Here is an 18,029-nt window from a genome sequence, read left to right on the forward strand (position 1 = left end):
CCGATCGTCGCTGTAGCCTGCAGTGTCGACCGACCGTTTGATTTGAAACAGAGAGTCCCCAGAACATCATACGACTGTATCTGGAGGTAAGCTACCTCAAAAGAGACCTGCGGTCCAATAAGCTCGACGCCACCACCCGCGCATGTCGTGGTCCCTGAAGTAGGTACCTTGAACATCTTATCTCCTTCCAACCGCCACTACCACTCCCTGTCTCGGTACCCCAAGTTGTCAGGAGAGGCCTGAGTTTCGATGCAGGTGCGACTCGTAGGCGTTCTTAGCCTACACTCATGCCATCTCTTCGACGTTGTTCATGCGCTCGACTGCGCAGACCAACCAGATGACGATCTTGCCCCTTCTGCCATACCTAACGTCCGGCTGAAGGCGTGCGGGTGACATCGACGCTCCCGTCGCCCACGGTGCCAACGCGGCGGATCTCATCTCGCATTGACGGGTCGTGGGATACATACCCCATTGTGCCTCTAGGCACCGCCCCTAAGGCTCTTTGAGATCTTACCCTGGTCGTGATCATTCATACTAGGTATATTACGAGCGATCGCCTCCGGCCAATTCCTCACACGATATCGCGCACGGGTATGTACTAGTAGTCTAGAGATACGTGAGCCGTTAGGTGACCGGAGAATGGCTCGGCAAGTACTGGGGCCTGTTCGAAGGCTCATTGGGCTGTCTCACTCAAAGGTGGCCAGTTCCCTGGTGGGTGTTCATGTACTGTTTCCATTGTACTGGACTGGAGACATCGTAGATCGTTGTGGGACCCGAAACTTCTATATTTGTTTTACTGCGGCGCAGCTGCCTGCTCCAGCAGATCCACTTTGTCCAGTACATCGAGACTCAGTATTCGGGACATGGTCTCTGCTCCGCGTTCTCGATACCCTCTGTGATCGGCACTTAGTCTTGGTCCAACACTGAGATTACCCCTTTGAGGCCCTCTGCCAAAACTGCTCTCTCTTGCTAGATCGACAGCAATGGCTAATCAAGGCTTTGACGTGTCTTTCCAGCAGGAATTGGCTAGCCAATCATGGACACTATACGGCATTGGAATGTTCACGATAATCATTCGAACGTAAGTTCGCAAAGCCTACGAAGTGTCTCTATGACTTACACCGAGTTCGCAGTGTTGCACGATGGCGAAGAGTACGGAGTCCTTCACAATTGGCACTGGACGATTGGTTGATGTTGACGGCTGTACCACTATTCTACACAGGACTGATCGTCTGCTTGAACGTCATCGCACAAGGTGGAGGGAGTAATTTGTTTCCCCCAGAAGAGTTCTCCACTTTCTCGCAAAAGGACATAGAGGAGCGCATCAAGGGATCCAAGATAGTGATTGTCTCCGAACAAGTAAGTCAAGTCCCCCCTTGATTGCGTCTCAGATGATTGACAGTCCACAGTGCATGCTGAACGTGATCTGGACCCTCAAGGCTTGCATGCTGCTGATGTTTGCACGCATGACATCAGGAACGACGCACCTCAAATGGATCAAATTTGTCGCTGTGTACGTTATAGTTGGCTGGATAGCAGTGCAGATTGCCTTCTTCACAGCTTGCATACCCTTCCGTGGATACTGGGCTGTACCCGTCTCGAATCCTCAATGCACCACACTAGAGCACTTTGCAATCGTGCAAGCGTCATTCAACCTCAGCAGCGACGTCTTGATCATCGCTCTTCCTATACCAATGGTTGTGTCACTGACTCTGCCAAACAAACAGAAGCTTGGTCTGGGAGTGCTATTCAGTATGGGCACGTTTGTTGTAGGTTGAATTCTACGAAGCATCATCATCGTCCACTGACACTGCCAATAGATCATCGCTGCAATCCTCACTAAAGTCTACAATTTATCCGACGTATACGATACAGCCTACATGTTATGGTACACACGGGAAGCCTCGGTAGCTGTCTACGTAGCCAATCTACCAGGCATCTGGCCGCTGCTAAGGGAGCATATTCGCTTTCTTCGCGATCACACCAATTCATACATTACGGGACAATCTCGCATGCCACAATATGGCTATGGCTCCAACTACGGGAATTTGTCAAAGCCCCAGCGCAGTCACATACGCAGCACTATGGGAAATGTTGATTCGGATGAATTGGAACTCAAGAACTCATACATGAAGTCGGGTGCGCGGTCTATACATTCCTCTCCACACTTGCCGGGCGCGGATTCTAGATCTGGGAAGAGCAGTCTTGACAGCCAGGAGAGGGCACTCCACGGATTGGGAAGTTGGAAGGGGATGAACGTGATGGAGGTGCAGGTGGACACCAGAGTCGAGATACAAAGAGACAGCTGGGACGGGACAGCGGTTCAGGGTGTCCAAAGAACTCAGATCGAGGGAGGCAGGAAGTGATGTCTTTTTCCTGAGCTGTACTTTATTAGAGTTAATATTAAAGACGACTTTCTCCCCTGCTGATCGCAAGGTACTGATCGACTACACCAAGTCGCACGACCAAGAACCCTTTACTGCGCTTTGCTCTTCCCCACCTCAAATTGACAGTTAACGATAGCCCGGAACGGATCGTTAGTCAAGCGGGCGAACATGTGGAGTCATGGAGCCAAAGGTCCTTTTCACATTGAATGCAGCCTAGCGCACACGTGACAGCGCGAGGAGGATATCGCGTCCCTATTGGAGCGGCCACAAGCGTGGCTAAGGCGGCGTGCCTCTTTCACACAACGATGGCGCTACGGCTGCGCAGTCCTTCATGCCATAACCAGATGATCACGCAGTTCATAAAGCATCCCAAATCGACCAACTTCGACGGCGAGAACGACCGGTCTCCAAAGCGTAGGCGGACCGGTGACGTAATTAGGCCGCCGCCCACGCCACGTAGGAGTCGTAACCTCACAGCAGACGCAGGTGAATCGGACGCCGACAATGAAGATTCTATTATCAAAGAAGAAGAGAAAGATGTAAAGACAGATTTAGAGAGCGCATTGCCGCCTATCGACATTGGTGAACAAGCCATAGAGGCATATGAGGCATTCAAGGCATCTCATGAAGAAACCGCTGAGGGCGCAGAAGAGCGTCTGAAAGACCGTTCATGGGTCAGAGGGAAAAGTTCATTATACGTCGATGCGTTCAATCTAGCGCTAGACACCGTCTTGGAAGAAGAGAGCCATCTTTTTGACGAGGCTGAGACCAAAGTGTTCGAGATTTGGAGAGATTTCAACTACGAGGCTCAATACCTCTACGTACGCCTCTTCCTACGGAAGACGTCCGCATGGCATCGCATAAAGAACCTTGGATATCACAGCGATCTTTCTGATTTAGAGACAGCGGTCGAAACGCTACAACGCACGTTCAATCTGCCAGCATCGTCTGCTGAAGTCGAGATCCATCCTGGCGAGCAGGACGCGCCGATTGACACAAATTTGACGAAGGCCTTCACATTTGCGGACAGGTCCGAGGATGAGATTACAACGTTAGACGAGGCATCTTCCCTTTTGCGTCTCGACGAACTTAAGGCGTTGGCGAAAGATGCAAAGGTGCAAGGAAAGAACAAAAGGGAGCTATTGACGGCACTTCGACGAACGAGTAAGAAGCAAGCTGGCTTGGGACATGTCGGACTGAAACGGTCGGATACAGAAAGTTCTCGGCACTCCAGAACGTCGAGACAGTCTTCCGTGTCGGGCACAGCGACGCCAGAACTGGAAGATGCCGACGAGGCCAATCTTTCTGACTTGTCCGACAACGCTAACCGCGATGCGCATTTTACTCGCAAGATCATGAGTGAGACTGGGTCCTGCATCCGACTTTCAGCACCCGCCAGGAAGCTTTTTGAACGTGTGCATCTTGTCTTTTACCGCTCAACAGAATGGACCGAGAAGTCATTGACAACTATCATCCTGGCCAAGATAGCCCGCCGTAATTTCCCTGAGTATATCGTCTCCCGATCCGCAAACATTTTCGCCTCGCGGTCCTTGCTTCTGGAATATGAGGCAGCTATACGGACTCAGTTTCGGATTGACAGCATTCTAGAGTTCAACGGAAGGCCGACGGAGAAAGACTATCAAGAGATAGTTGATTGTTTTCAGGAGGTGTATCCTCGGTGGCAGATTCTTGTTGATGAGGAACAGCGCAAGGAGGATAGCATCTATCACAGTGGCGAAGGGTCTTATATACGCCGCTTGTCACCAGCTTGGGTGTACACCCGCATAATCCACAAGGCAATGTATGTCATTGCCCGTCGTAAGGAGCACAGGCTAGAGTACGATGTGACATCTGCTCTTGTCCGACAACGCCTCTTCCATCACTCCCGCCGCGGTGCTTGGTATCAGCGCAAAGCACTTTTAGAAGAGCATTACATGGCAGTTCTTTTCCCAACTGAAAAGCGTAGCGAAGAACAACAGAAGAAGCACTGGAAGCGTATTGCCCTACAAACATGTGAGGATGGTCTGCAAGACAATCTTGTCCACATAATGCACCATTACGACCTTCAGAAACGAATCACCAAGCTCGAGAGATCCCTCAACATCCCCAAACGCTCACAACACGAATTCACTCACGTGCGACTCACAAAACCTGTCGAGGTCACTTTCGAAGGAACACAAATTTTGCGCCCACCCACCTCGAACCGCCGGAACAGCTCCCCAGCCCCAAATCGCCGCGGTGGCAAAACAATCTGGATCGACCCGCGCGAAGCAGGCGAATGCAGCGTCGAAGCAATGTGTCTGTCTCACTACCGCAACCAAGGCTGGAAGGGCTTCCACAGCGAGGGCGGCATCATCCGCACGCTGTTCGCATACCTCTTCTACGACGTCCTGTTCACCTACGTGCCCAACGTCTTCCAAACACAGTACCAGACGTGTCCGCTTGATCTCCATACCGACGCATTCTACCCGTCGCGCATCTCGGAGATCAACGCGCGGCTGAACGAGATCAGCAATGGCGACGCAGAGCGTATTGTGCAGAGGGTGTACGCCGAGCACCACGAACGACGCACCTGTGTGGTCGGTTTGGATTGGACGTACGACGTCGCTGATCTGCGGGAGATTGTCCGCTGTTTCGACGGCGAAGCACTGGCCACGGTGTGCAAAGTCATGGCGCAGGAGTACGGGCAGCGCGGCGGCGGTGTACCGGATCTGTTCCTCTGGAGAACGGGAACCGGGGAGGGGGAAAAGGGCGAGGTCAGGTTTGCGGAGGTCAAGAGTGAGAATGATCGCTTGAGTGATACGCAGAGGCTTTGGATACATGTCCTCAGTGGTGCCGGGGTGGGCGTTGAGTTGTGTGCTGCGGTTGCCAAGGAGGTTATACAGAAATGAGACGCGAGATGCTGAGCCCTTGCAAAATACCTTCTAGAGGCTTGTGTCAGTTGCTATGAATGTGCAGAATTGAAGTCTAAAGCAAGGCTTGGGCGGGCTTGATCGACTGTGGGATTACCCGTCATCGCATCAGTCAGTCATTGACGACCAGTGAAAGCAACCGAGCGCATGGCATGAGCGGGACGTAGCAATCCCCAATTACTTGTAACGACAGTCTACAGTTTGCATAGCCGCACCACCCATTACAGTGACATATTCCCGACGACCTTTGTCGAGCGCGCAACGCATAGGTGTCAACACACTCAAACGCGCTTCTCAGCAACCTGAGGCGTCTTCTCGTCAATCACCTCGCGCTCCTCGGCCTCCCTCTCGACCTGCTTCATGCTGATGTGCGCAACCGTGGCATCCTCGCCGTCGAAGATCTTGCCAATCTCCTCGAGCGTCGGGCCCCGGGTCTCGGGGTAGACGAAGTAGACCCAGACAAGCTCGACGCAGATCCAGCACTATATCCGTCAAGTCAGCATTGCCATTCGTGAATATAGAGGACGCTCGTAGACTTACAGTGTAGAACAGCGCCAGGTTCCAGTGGTTTGGCAGGCGTTTCCAGGCGACGGGGTTTGTCTGGCCGCCGACGGCGAGAATCGCCTGCACGGTGATGTTCATGATCATGAGGCCCTTGCCGCGCAGACGGTAGGGCAGGATCTCCAGCGCGTAGGCGACAAGTAGACCGGACCAGGCGAGCGAGTAGAAGACGCCGAAGATCCAGATGAAGGGGATCTGCGCGTAGCCGGCGCTCGTGTTTGTCTCGCCCGAGCGCTCGTAGATGGCGCACGTGATGGTCCAGCAGATGAAGTTGACGACCATGCCTTGGGAGAGTTAGCTTGGGGGAGTGGAGTTGTGGTGTGAGTGTACGTACCGGTAGTCGCGATCAGGAAGAGCTTCCTGCGGCCGACCTTGTCGATCAGGGTAGCAGCGTAGAGGGAGACACACAAAGCCAGGATTCGCTCGCCGCCAGTGAGCTATAAGAAGTCAGCGTCTGCATCGAAATTCTTAGTGGTGTCAATACTTACACCCATCTTCTGGTTCTGGCTTGTGATGCCAGCGCCTTCGTAGACCAGGTTGATGTAGTTGGAGAACAAAGCATTACCGCTGTACTGCGAGATGATACCCAGAGAAATCAAGATAGCCAACCTCCAGCGGTTGCCGCGAGTCTTGAGGAAGTCGAGGTAGCTGGAGTTCTTGGAAGCGTCCATCTCCATGCGGATAGTCTCTTTCATCTCCTGGTATTCAAACTGGACAGTCGTGTTGTTCTTGTCGCCGTTCGCATGGTAGTATGACAGCATGTTCAAGGCATCTTCGTAGCGCTCTTTTGAGATGAGCCACTGGGATATTGTCAGCACTGAACAGATACACTGGTCTTGCGAGGCTTACTCTAGGTGATTCTGGAACCCAGTAGATGAAGCAAAGCTGGATGGCAGAGGGCAGACCCTGAAGAAGAGTGATTGACCTCCAAGACCACTCGTTGTCGGCTTGCGACGTGCCCCAAGCAATCCACGCAACGAAAAGAGCGCCCAGGTTCCACAGACAGTTGTAAACGGCTGTGAACTTAGCGCGATGCTGAGGGTGGCAGATTTCTGTGAGCAGGATGGGGGAGCACATCTGTGCAAAACTGTTGCCGAAACCAAGGACCAAGCGACCGGCCATGTAGGTCTCCCAGTTCTTTGCGAACGTGGAAACCAGAGCACCTGCGATCATGATGGAACAACCAATAGCGATGGGGATCTTGCGGCCCCACCATTCAGCGGCAAAGGGTCTGTATGGAACAGTCAGTAATTTGCATTACCATGAGAAGTGGAGCTGATTTCTTACACAATGAAGAAACTGACGATGGAACCAATGTTGTAGGCGTTGTTCATGAGACCCAGGCGGTTGTCATCAGGCTTGTTGAAGTATGCGGTCCATCGGTTCATCTGTTGTGACGAGTTCATCATCATACTGACACCTCAGTCAGCAAATAGTATGGCCATGGTTCGGTTTGGAACATACCCGTCGTAACCAGTGGTGGCCGAAGCAACGCAGAGAACGCAAGCCCAAAAGTAGAGCTTGCGCATGTTGGGCTCTTTCCGCCAGTTGACCTTCTCGAATTCAGGTGCATCTTCGCGGGCCGCAACAGCATTGCTGTTGGGCGCTTTGGCGCCGACAGCAAAGACCGGCATGATGGATCGGAGTTCCTACAGTGCGTGGTGGTATGAGGAAATGAGTGATCAACCCCCAGGGTATTTCGGCGTGGAGTAAGATGGGCACACTACCATCAAGTAGTATTTATGCTCGCCGCAAATCATCCAGGATTTGACTCCAGAACTCGACAGGCGCCCCATGGTGGACGGCCCGTCATGTGAGTTTGTCCGGGGTGCTTGTGGGGATTGTCAGACGAAGACCGAATCTCGCCAATGGATTGATACCAAGCCTGCCCTTTAAGCCACCCGTTGGCACACAGGCCCGACGAACCTGGGCCAAGAACAATTGTTTCATTGGTCATAGATCTTGGGATCCCTTACCGAAGCTCACCGCGTTAATGGACTGCGCGCCGCACAATGTAGCTCCATATTGAAAGCTGGGGGAGCAGGGAAGCCGCACCGATAGCACGCATTCTAAGCGTTGCGCATGCAAGACCACAGGCGCGACTAAAATTATTGGTCCGAATGTATTGGTGGGGAATTTACCCTTGACTACTGCAACGAAAAGAGGACCGGGTTGAGTTGTATGGTGCTGCTGTGATTCCGAATATGCATTTGCGCTTATAATTGGTACCGTGATGTACCTATCTTTTCCCTTGCGGGTCCTAGAGCATCCTGCAGGGTATCTCCGAGCTTGCAGATGAGTCGAAAGCACTGGGAGTGGCCATTGACTCCAGTCTGTCTATTCATGCTGGGTTTTGTTTGCGATGGAGATACTACAGGCTATCCATGACTTGCTGTCAATTCTGTGCATCTGGCATGGCAAGTAAATTTGACTTTTACCATGAAACGTGGTGTACCGTGCCTCGGACATTTCAGCTGTGCAGAGCACATCAGCATCACGCTCGTCGGCGCCACAAGCTGGTCGCTCAAGTCTGCAGCCGGCGAGACCTCATAACAAGACCACCGGGACTGTTGATCACGAGGATGCGCACGCCGTCGATACAAATGTAAGCGTGGTGTGAACCCCTTCGAAGAGGCTACTTGCTTGGAAAGGGTGAACTTCCCGTTTATCCGGACGTCGTGGATAATGTGCGCTGCAGCATCGGGCGGGATCCCCAGATTCTCGCTCTCATTGGTAAAACGTTCGTGTTCCGCTTGAAATCCTTCGCGGCATGGTTAAATCCAAACTGGGCGTCGGTTGGGGTGCTTGGCGATCTATCAAAATCGTGTCGTGGCGGAACAGGTGATGGGAACTAACGTTTAAGGCGGATTGTCTTGTCGAAGCTAAACTCTCGCCAAGAACACTTTGTAGCAGCCAATCATCAGTCGAACTGCACCTTCTGGTTGTTGACCGCCAAGCACAAGAGAAGGAACGCTTGTTGCCTCCTCCGCTGACCCGCGAGACACGAGCTACATCAGCATGGAAAGATGAGATTTGAATGCTGAACGTATGTTAAAAGACTATTATGTACTTTCTCTCTTATCCATCCACAAAGCTGCCGTTGATCATAGCGTCATTAATCATAAGGATAGGTGTTTCGCCGAATCCAATTCAACATCGAAGCTCACGCTCTACCGCCAGATCTGCCACTTCTTCTTCGGCTTTGGCGGCACAAAGCTCTCCTGGCTCATCTCTTGCCCACCACCACTGTAGCTTCTGTCGTCATCATCGACGCTATCATACTCGTCATCTCCAGCACCATTGCCGTTTCGGCTGGGGTAAGCAGGATACGACATCCGGTCATAGCCACCTCGTTCAGCATACACAGCCCTTATAGATGCAGTGGCAGGCGCAGGGGCGGGCGCAGGAATTGCGCGTTGAGGTGTTGGGTGTATAAAATGTCCATTGGATATGGGACGGGTCTGGCTCGTGGGTCGTGGCTGTCGACTGCCACTGCTGAAGTAATCACCACCTGCGGTGTCGTCTCGGGCTTGCATACCGCCTCGATAGTTGTACGGTGAGTCTGGTCCGGCACCTACGATGGCAGGGTGCGGTGGGTAGGAGTCGCGTTTGTAGGAGTCCCGCTTCGACTTGGAAGAGGTATGAGCAAGTACGTGAGCATCGTGCTCAAAGATCTCGTCGCCATGCTGATTGAGAATCCCACCCATAGAACGCCTCTGGACATCAGGAGACTGGGGCTCAGGCAGCTGCGATTTGTGGGATGAGTTGTGCGTGGGTGTTCTGTGTAAGGGGCCAGAACGCATAGGAGGTAGAGCTGCAGTTGGAGGTGCAGATTGTGATTGTGGGGCACTGCTGTGTCTTCTCCCTCCAACAGCCTCCCATGCTGAACCGTCAGTGCCATGGTTTGTAGGTTCCACGTCTACGCTTTGCCTTCGATTTGGTCCCATATCGCGCGACCCGCCCGTACGCGCATGGTCGACCAAATCTTCATTAGCATGGAACCCTGAGCTCAAACCAGTATCGTGTGCGGGGGCTTGGTTCGCAGAAGCAGTACGCTTGTTCCTAGATCCAAAGCCAGGAATCAGGATCCTGGGCCCGACCCTGTACCTTTGGCGAGCGCGCTCTTCCTCGTCGTCTTCAGACATCTCTCCTACGTCACTGTCAGTTCCACTCTCACTGCCGCTCTGCGAATAGCCGTCGTCACCGATAGTCTTCCTCTTTCGCCGACCTCCAAACATGCCCAAAAAGCTGCCCTTGCGTGGCTGCTTCTCGGTGGTGCCAGGCTCTGGGACCGTGTAGTTGAGCGTAGGCACCAAAAGGCGGTAAGGAACAGTGATGCCAGCGGGATCGTGTTGTGAGACCTCCATATTCAGAGAGATATCTAGACCACCTTCGAGGTTGATGAAGTCGCCCTTTTGTTTCTGTTGTAAGCCCTTCTTTGTCAAGACGCTGGGTCTACGACGAAACTCGGACGGGCGCTCGAGGGAGGCATTGTTCCGGGCTTGCACTGGTGGCAGACTTTGTGTAGAGTTGTGACGATCGCCACTGTCGACTGAAGCGCGGCGGCGAAACAGTGAAGTTAGCGAGTTGCGGCGAGACCGAGGCCTTTCACTCTCAGATCTATCTGGAGAGAATGATGATTGTGGTTGATTGTGTACGTCGGTCTGAAGCTCGTCGGCAGTGGCGTTCTGAGGGTTGTTGTAGTACGACAAAGGTGGGCCGCGTCCACGCGCGCTTGGTCGACGCGCCTGGTCACTACTGAATCTCCTGACCATCTGACGAGGATTGAAAGAGTCTGATAGTCTCCTACCAGGCTGGGGCCTTGTTTCAGGATTAGGAGTGCCCGGCGGTGACGACCCCGGCTTGTATTCGCGGATGCTGCACCAGTTCCGGTGAGGGAGGAGGTGATTGTTGTTTCGCTTCTTTCCGTCTACGCCATGAGTGAAGATTGGAATCATGTCTTCGTCGGTGTTGGCGTCGAGGTGATGAACCTTGTTGCGCTTATTGAGAATATCGGCCATCATATCTGGAGGAGGCGTATTGACGATAGCAGAAGAGATGACGTTGGGCATGTACCTGGCGTCTTTGTCTTTTGGTATCTTAAGCTTCTTGTTGGAGTAAAATTGACCTACAGCACCGAGATGCACGTCACCTCCAAGGATGGTCACACGAACGGATTTTGTCTCTGCGATATGCTGCAGCTCCTTGATGAACCAGTTTCGTTCTTCTTTGTGGTGCTTGGCCGTCCAGTGATCATCGAGGTCGTCAAGAATTTCGACGCCACCGTCGAATCTGTTGACAAAGCCACCAAGCAGACCGGCGCGTCCCATGGCTTTGATAGGGTCCATCAATCTGCTAGTCAATATGTTTTCGAGAAAGTTCAATCTTGGGTAAGCAATTGGCACTCCAAGGAGTACGATCAAGTGTTTGGTCTGACCCTTGATGATCTCATCTTCAAGACGATCAAAAATGACATCGTATGAATCCTCAGTCAAGATCTCGTCACGTTGTCGTTCAGTCCGACAATCCAGTCCCAAGAAGGCCAACTGTTGGCCAAGATGCATGAACACACTTCGAGAACGCTCCTTGATGTATGGTCCGGGACTTTTGCCGAGTACCCACGAGGGTTCTGTCTGTTCGGTTTCGGCAGGAACAGACTGGTGCTGGAACAACATGTAGTACTTGAAGGCCACAGCACCGATGCCAGTAAAGACTGGTGTCTGCATGAAGTGGTGGGGATAAGATCCGTAGCCCTGTGTTCATTAGTGCCTGAAGCTGGAGATGAGATGAAAGATGGCTTACGTCAATTATGTCGTGGTCATCCCATATGTTGACCATTGGAATCTGGGAGTTGGCCATGCCAAAGAGACCTTGTGAGAACCACATGGAATATCGATCCAAGTAGAACTGCTCCAGCTCATTCTGCATTGCCTCGGAGAATGGAGTATGATGTTTATCTAGCGGATTCCTGTTCTCGGTCCACTGTCTGAACAATGTCGTCTGCTTCATGGCAGCATCATTGTAGATTTGGTCGCCCCCTCCAAGCATAACGTGGAACGGCCTGCTTTGATGTGAGTTTAGAACGTCGCGCCACATTGGATCTGGTCCACAAAACTGCTTTGGGTCTACGCTCAATGAAAAGCCGTTGCAGCTGTGGAACATGACATTCATAGTCTCGCCCTTGGCTGGTACCCAGAAACCGACCGCAGGGCCGTTGTTGATCCTGTATGCAACACGTGCTTGCGCGCTTCCAAGTTCGACCTCGAGATTGAAGCGCCAAAACGTGACGCCTCGTTCAGCGTGCAGACGAACTCCAGGAATCTCTCTTACTTTACCGAGCTTTTCGCCGTCTTTTTTATGAATGCGCGTCGGTCTCGCGCCGGGGGCGCTCAGTGAACGAACCAACGAGAAAAGACCAGACTCGTCTTCGGTTCGAGACAGATCCTCGCCTTCGGCTATCTCGTGGACAGGTTTCACGTACATGGTCTGCCCGGTTCTCGAGACTTTACATTGTCCTTCGATGGGATCAACATAAGCAGGGTTGAGCTCATCGCCGTCAAGCTCCTGTGGTGGCGGTGGAAGGATGTCCATTGCCTGTTTGAAAAGACGTAGGACGGGCGTTTTATGATACGTTGACCCGGCGTCGGTGGTAACGATCATTACACTTCCTCTCCATATCTCTCGTTCTTTGCCCGCCCGGCTTTGGTCTCTTCGTAGGCCAGTGTATCGTAGCAGTGGTCCACACTTGAGGTGCAGCGGAGGATCGAAGATTGTCTGGGGAAAAGGCTCATCGGCATAGCCATCGTATGTAGGCTCCACATGTGTGCCTGACCGCCGGCGCCGGCCTGTTTGGTTCCCTTCCCACCAAGTGTTGTTGTTCGCGGTATTTGGGGTCCTTGTAGGTGTCATAAAGTCGAGGTCCTCAGCAACTAGAGTGGCAACGGGCGCTTGTCTCCACTCTTCTAACATGGGCGTTTTGACGTACGTCCGCTCGGGACCGTGATGGCGTGAAAAGCGGTGAGACTCGTGCACTCCTTGCGGGTGAATCTCATCATCGACGTCAGAGAAGCCGACGCTCTTGCGAGCGACGGGTGGAAGGGGAGAGTCGTATGGATGGACCTGAAACTGGCCGTTGGTTTGTGGAACGCGGTTCTGATCGATCTGTTGCTGCTGCATCTCCATACGAGCAGCCATGATGCCCCTGCTGTCTCTTTGGCTCCCATGCCGACCTGTCAGTTGGGCGTTCTTCGCAAATTGCCTGTCGTCAAAACGGGCGACCTCAGCTCCTCCCATGACGTCGTCGATGCCAGCATCCTCCAAGCCGAGCCCAGAAAGAGGAGTCAGACTCCCGATGGGGTGTTCGACTGGCTTCCGGTGGATGCGCTGTACAGCTGGTGCGGCAGAAGTAGCTGGTGCGGTGGGTGCAACTGTGCGGTCTCGAAAACTGGCTGCTGGTTCCTTGCCTTTGATGCAGGGATTACGCGCGATGTATGGATCTGCGTTGGGGACCTTTGATATGGAGGTGAGGCGTGGCTGCTTCTGTGAAGGGATGCGGTGTGGGGCAGGAACGGCGACTGCTTGAGCGGCAGAGGGGTCCCACGGATCAGAGAGGTCGTAGACCAGGCCATCTTCGGACTCCAGGTCGCTGATAACGGGGGACTTGGGGTGGCTTTGGAGTGGCGCCGAGACATTGCGCTTGTTGGATCCTGCGCGCTGGATGGCGTCGGGCACCATCTCGTAAGTCGGCTGTGAGACGTGGCGCTTGCTACTTGCAGGGCGTTCAGTGTGGTTCGGGACGGGGTCGTAGAGTGGCTCGGGCTGTGCTGCGAGCGTCTTCTCTTTCTCGGCGGCGTCGCGGGCTCGACGGGCGCGCATCTCGGCCTCGACGCGTTCCTGAGCGGCCAGCTCGGCCTCGAGGATGCGGGCGCGGCGCTCCTCTTTGCTGATGTCATCGAGCTTGCCCTCGAGCTTCTGGAGCGGCGACCGGTCCGGCACCGAGGGCTTGCGCTGCGACGACGACGACCGGCGCTCGACAGTGCCGGACAGCGGCTCGACCGGGGCATACGGGGGCGAGCGCAGCTCATACAGTCTGCCGGCGGCTGTCTGGATGGTGGGCTGCTGTCTGCTCGCATTGACCTGGATGGCAGGTTCGCGCGACGGGCGTGGCGGGGCGCGGGAGGCGGCCTTGTGGGCGTAGGGGTCCTTGTACGCGGAGGGCGGTGCGCGTGGGACGTCTGGGGCAGTGGGCAGCGACTCGGCCACGCCGCCGGGCTTGGACGGGCGGGGCTGGCTCTGGCGGCGGCGGTGCGAGGCAGCCCTCGGCAGGCCGTTGGCGGCGGGGGCCTGGACGGGGCGGGCGGTGTTGCTGGGGACGAGGGGCGCGGTGCTGGAGGCGAGGGGCGCCATGCCGGATTCCTGGGGCTGCGGGCGCGCGTCTGCCGGGCGGCGGTAGGAATTGCGGCGCTGGGGAAAAGTTTCGTGGTGCTGCTGGGTGGTCGGCGGGCTCGCAACGCGCGAGGCATAGGTGCCGCTGGCTCTACTGGTGTCCATGACGGCGGGCGCCCATGAAGGCGGCCACGTGGTGCGGGTTACACTGGCACGGCAGATCACTTGGAGGCGGCTCAATGGGCACGGCGTGCGCAATAGCTACCTGGCGACGCGGACGGGGAGGGTGCAGGACGCGGTGCAGGGCGTGGTAAGGATGCGCTCGCTGGACGGGCTCGCTGGACGGGCTGGACGGCGCGACGCTCTGGGAGGACTCGCAATGGACGCAGGCGGCCGTCGCTCTGCTATGCACACACGTACAGGCGCTGGAGACGAGGAGCAGGCAGACGCAGGGGCGGCGTGCGACTGCGCCGCCAGCTCATCACCACTCGAGTGCCAGCCTTCGAGCAAGCCACGCCAGCCCCCTCGGGCTTCCATGGCCTCCCGCGCCTCCAGCTGGGAAGCTGGGAAGCTCAGCGGCTAGCTAGCTCGGCCTAGGCTGGGCCCCACCGCAGCCGCAGTCCCGCGCGCTAGCTGCTTCCGGCCGCCGCTCGGTGTCTGTGCAGATCGCTGTGGCGCGGCCGCCGGGGGCTGCACAGCGACGCACCGCGTTTCACAGCCTGGAGCTCTTCATTGCGTCGCCGCTGCTCTGTCGCCCACCGCCGTCCCAGCAGACTCCCTGCCGCAAAGCGAGCTGCTGCCCGCCGCCGCCCTCGCCTCGCCACCGCCCCGAACCCTCGTTGTGCGAGTAAGCCGCCGCCGCGCCTTCCTCAATAGGCCGACAATAACTTAGTACACGACACCTTGCACTTTATACTGCACCTTTACTTTATACGGCACCTTTGGCTTTACACCGCGGCGCCGACCGCCCTGACCGCCTGACCGCCTGATCGCAGCTGGCTGCGTCTCCCAGCGCTGCTGTCCTCTTCGTCCGACAACCTCCTCCTCGCCCCTTCTCTGCCGTCCGCCATGCGCCTGCTCGACCTCCTCAGCGTGCTGTCGGCCGCCTCGCTGGCCGCCGCCGCACACCACCTGCCCAAGCGCAACTACGTAACCAGCGACTACTACGCCCTGCACGTCGCCCCGTCCGCCTCGCCCGCCGACCTCGCCGACCTGCTCGGCCTGACCTACGAGGGCCCCTTTGGCTCCCTCGACGACCACCACGTCTTCAAGGCCCCCAAGCACGACGGTGACATCGTCCAGGATGCCCGGCAGGAGCTGAAGCGCCGCCGGCGGAAGCGCGAGCTCGGCCCTGAATACCACCCGCTCGACAGCATCCACTTCGCCCAGAAGCAGAAGCTCAAGCCCCGCCATTGGAAGCGCAGCGTCATCCCCGCCCGCCAGGACGTCAACGAAGCCATCAACACACAGCGCGAGGTCGCCAAGTCGCTGAGCATCCAAGACCCCATTTTCAACGAGCAGTGGCACATCTTCAACGTCAAGACCCCCGGCAACGACATGAACATCACCGACGTGTGGATGCAGGGCATCACGGGCAAGGGCGTCACGGCCTGTGTTGTCGACGACGGACTCGACTACGACAGCGGCGACCTCAAGGACAACTTCTTCGCAGAAGGCTCGCACGACTTCAACGACAACGAAGACCTGCCCACCCCGAAGCTCTCTGATGACAGGCACGGCACACGGTGCGCTGGCGAGATTGCTGCCGGGAAGAACAACGTCTGCGGTGTTGGTCTGGCGTACGACGCAAAGATCTCTGGTGTGCGCATTCTCTCGGGCCAGATCACAGACATGGACGAAGCGCTGGCCATCAACTACGAGATGCAGAAGAACGACATTTACTCGTGCTCGTGGGGCCCCCCAGACGACGGCAAGACTATGCAAGCACCGGGCGTCCTGATTGAGAAGGCCATGGTAACGGCTGTGCAACAAGGGCGTGGTGGCAAGGGCTCTGTCTACGTCTTTGCCGCTGGCAACGGTGCCGCGAGCGATGACAACTGCAACTTTGATGGCTACACGAACAGCATCTACAGCATCACCGTGGGCGCCATCGACATGCACAACCAGCACCCCTACTACTCAGAGGCTTGCTCCGCGCAGCTGGTCGTCACCTACAGCAGTGGAGGCGGTGATGCAATCCACACCACAGACGTTGGCGCCAACAAATGCACAAGTCAGCACGGCGGTACCTCAGCTGCTGGTCCTCTCGGCGTCGGAGTGTATGCTCTGGTGCTGCAGGCTCGCCCTGAACTCACCTGGCGTGACGTGCAGTGGCTGACTGTACTGACAGCTGTGCCTTTCGACACACCCAGCGACTGGACAAAGACTGCCCTCGACCGCATGTACAGCCACCAGTTTGGCTATGGAAAACTTGACGCATGGGCCATCGTGGAAATGGCCAAGACTTGGAAACTTGTCAAGCCTCAAGCCTGGTTCTACTCCCCGTGGATGCATGTCAAGAAGGCAATTCCCGAGGGCAAAGAAGGTCTTGCAAGTGTATTTGAGGTTACTGGCGATATGCTCAAGGGCGCCAACTTCGAGCGCGTGGAACACATCACTCTAACCATGAACGTCAAGCACCAACGGCGTGGCGATCTCAGCGTCGAGTTGATCTCCCCGGCCGGCATGAGCTCCCATCTCTCGACTGCCCGCCGCGATGATGAGGACATTCGTGGCTACGAAGACTGGACCTTCATGTCTGTCGCTCACTGGGGCGAATCCGGCATTGGAAACTGGACAGTCATCATCAAAGACACCGTCGCCAATAACAAGAAGACTGGCAGCCTGACGGACTGGAAGTTGCGTCTCTGGGGCGAGTGTATCGACTCCTCCAAGGCTACCCTTCGTCCTATCCCCACCGAACACGACGACGACGACCACGACAAGATTGAGGACCATCCTGCACACACCACCTCAGTCGCGCTGCCCAGCTCCAAGCCGACCGTCACATCGAACCCCACTGACCACCCCGATCGCCCTGTGAATCAGAAGCCGACAGACGCTGCCGAAGCATCTGCCACGACAGAAGCAACACCAACACCTTCGGCATCCCCCACCGGCGCACCGGAAAACGAGAACGAGAGCCTTCTTCCTTCCATCTTCCCCACGTTCGGTGTCTCGCGCCGCACGCAGATCTGGATCTACGGGTCGCTCGCCCTCATCCTAGTCTTTGTGGCCGGACTCGGCGCCTACTTCTACATTGCGCGGCGCAAGCAGCAAAAGTCATCGCGTGACGCTTACGAGTTCGAGGTGCTCGATGACGTCGAGGACCGTGAAGAGACGGGCATGCTTAGCGGCGCAGCCGCGAAGAAGAAGGGTCGCGCGAGGAGAGGTGGAGAGTTGTACGATGCGTTTGCTGGTGAGAGCGACGAGGACCTGCTCAGCGATAGCGACGGTGGAGATGAGGGGCCGTATCGCGACCAGGAGAGGTTCAACGAGAAGCACGGCAAGCGCGATGACGATGACGGGAGCGAGGTCAGTGGAAGCTCGGCCGGGAGACGGAAGGAGTAGACGAGACGACGACGAGCTTGACTAGAGACGATGGAGCTTGCTTGACTAGAAACGACGGAAAGAGGAGTCTTCTGCTTATGTACAAAGGATGTAGGAAGGGGCATTGGGCGGCGTTGCGTTTGGAATTGCATTTGCGCCCGTTTGCTATAGACTCAAATGACTCGCCCGCTGCGAGAGGACGTCTGTAATATGCGTACAGCATTGAAATGGGTAT

The 18,029-nt window shown here is 55.7% G+C and overlaps 5 protein-coding genes across 5 annotated transcripts; 3 read left to right on the forward strand and 2 right to left on the reverse strand.

The window, feature by feature from the left end:
* Nucleotides 1–830: 830 nt before the first annotated feature.
* On the forward strand, nt 831–2,475 carry C7974DRAFT_159668 (uncharacterized protein). Its single transcript, XM_046135926.1, has 4 exons — nt 831–1,081; nt 1,134–1,359; nt 1,410–1,769; nt 1,821–2,475. The coding sequence occupies exons 1-4, from the start codon at nt 984–986 to the stop codon at nt 2,364–2,366; spliced, it is 1,230 nt and encodes a 409-aa protein (XP_045999587.1). The 5' UTR covers nt 831–983; the 3' UTR covers nt 2,367–2,475.
* Nucleotides 2,476–2,685: 210 nt separating this feature from the next.
* C7974DRAFT_391455 (uncharacterized protein) lies at nt 2,686–5,446 on the forward strand. The gene has a single exon (XM_046141583.1). It carries the CDS (start codon nt 2,693–2,695, stop codon nt 5,276–5,278), a length of 2,586 nt encoding a protein of 861 aa, XP_045999588.1. The 5' UTR covers nt 2,686–2,692; the 3' UTR covers nt 5,279–5,446.
* C7974DRAFT_159691 (hexose transporter-like protein) lies at nt 5,371–7,869 on the reverse strand. The gene is made up of 7 exons (XM_046135927.1): nt 7,325–7,869; nt 7,148–7,273; nt 6,710–7,091; nt 6,349–6,660; nt 6,195–6,297; nt 5,840–6,144; nt 5,371–5,781 (listed from the first exon to the last, which is right to left on the reverse strand). Exons 1-7 carry the CDS (start codon nt 7,492–7,494, stop codon nt 5,581–5,583), a joined length of 1,599 nt encoding a protein of 532 aa, XP_045999589.1. The 5' UTR covers nt 7,495–7,869; the 3' UTR covers nt 5,371–5,580.
* A 1,161-nt stretch (nt 7,870–9,030) lies between these two features.
* On the reverse strand, nt 9,031–13,594 carry C7974DRAFT_308441 (uncharacterized protein; the record flags this gene model as incomplete). The annotated part of the gene is made up of 2 exons (XM_046138170.1): nt 9,031–11,613; nt 11,663–13,594. The coding sequence occupies 2 exons, from the start codon at nt 13,592–13,594 to the stop codon at nt 9,031–9,033; spliced, it is 4,515 nt and encodes a 1,504-aa protein (XP_045999590.1).
* Nucleotides 13,595–14,951: 1,357 nt separating this feature from the next.
* C7974DRAFT_391459 (peptidase S8/S53 domain-containing protein) lies at nt 14,952–18,028 on the forward strand. The gene has a single exon (XM_046141584.1). The coding sequence runs from the start codon at nt 15,314–15,316 to the stop codon at nt 17,813–17,815; it is 2,502 nt and encodes an 833-aa protein (XP_045999591.1). The 5' UTR covers nt 14,952–15,313; the 3' UTR covers nt 17,816–18,028.
* The last annotated feature ends 1 nt before the right edge of the window (nt 18,029 follows it).

The sequence above is a fragment of the Boeremia exigua genome (assembly GCF_020726555.1).
Source record: "Boeremia exigua strain MPI-SDFR-AT-0100 chromosome Unknown C7974scaffold_4, whole genome shotgun sequence".
In the NCBI taxonomy this organism is placed as follows: Eukaryota; Fungi; Ascomycota; class Dothideomycetes; order Pleosporales; family Didymellaceae; genus Boeremia; species Boeremia exigua.

Bases quoted from the DNA above. Each gene is read 5' to 3' on its own strand.
- C7974DRAFT_159691 (XM_046135927.1), bottom strand. From the start codon at position 7,494: ATGCCGGTCTTTGCTGTCGGCGCCAAAGCGCCCAACAGCAATGCTGTT. The intron at 7,092-7,147 runs GTAAGAAATCAG...TGTTCCATACAG, and splicing joins ATCGTCAGTTTCTTCATTGT to ACCCTTTGCCGCTGAATGGT. The intron at 6,145-6,194 runs GTACGTACACTC...AACTCTCCCAAG, and splicing joins CTTCCTGATCGCGACTACCG to GCATGGTCGTCAACTTCATC.
- C7974DRAFT_391455 (XM_046141583.1), top strand. From the start codon at position 2,693: ATGGCGCTACGGCTGCGCAGTCCTTCATGCCATAACCAGATGATCACG.
- C7974DRAFT_159668 (XM_046135926.1), top strand. From the start codon at position 984: ATGGCTAATCAAGGCTTTGACGTGTCTTTCCAGCAGGAATTGGCTAGC. The intron at 1,082-1,133 runs GTAAGTTCGCAA...CCGAGTTCGCAG, and splicing joins TTCACGATAATCATTCGAAC to TGTTGCACGATGGCGAAGAG. The intron at 1,360-1,409 runs GTAAGTCAAGTC...GACAGTCCACAG, and splicing joins TAGTGATTGTCTCCGAACAA to TGCATGCTGAACGTGATCTG.
- C7974DRAFT_391459 (XM_046141584.1), top strand. From the start codon at position 15,314: ATGCGCCTGCTCGACCTCCTCAGCGTGCTGTCGGCCGCCTCGCTGGCC.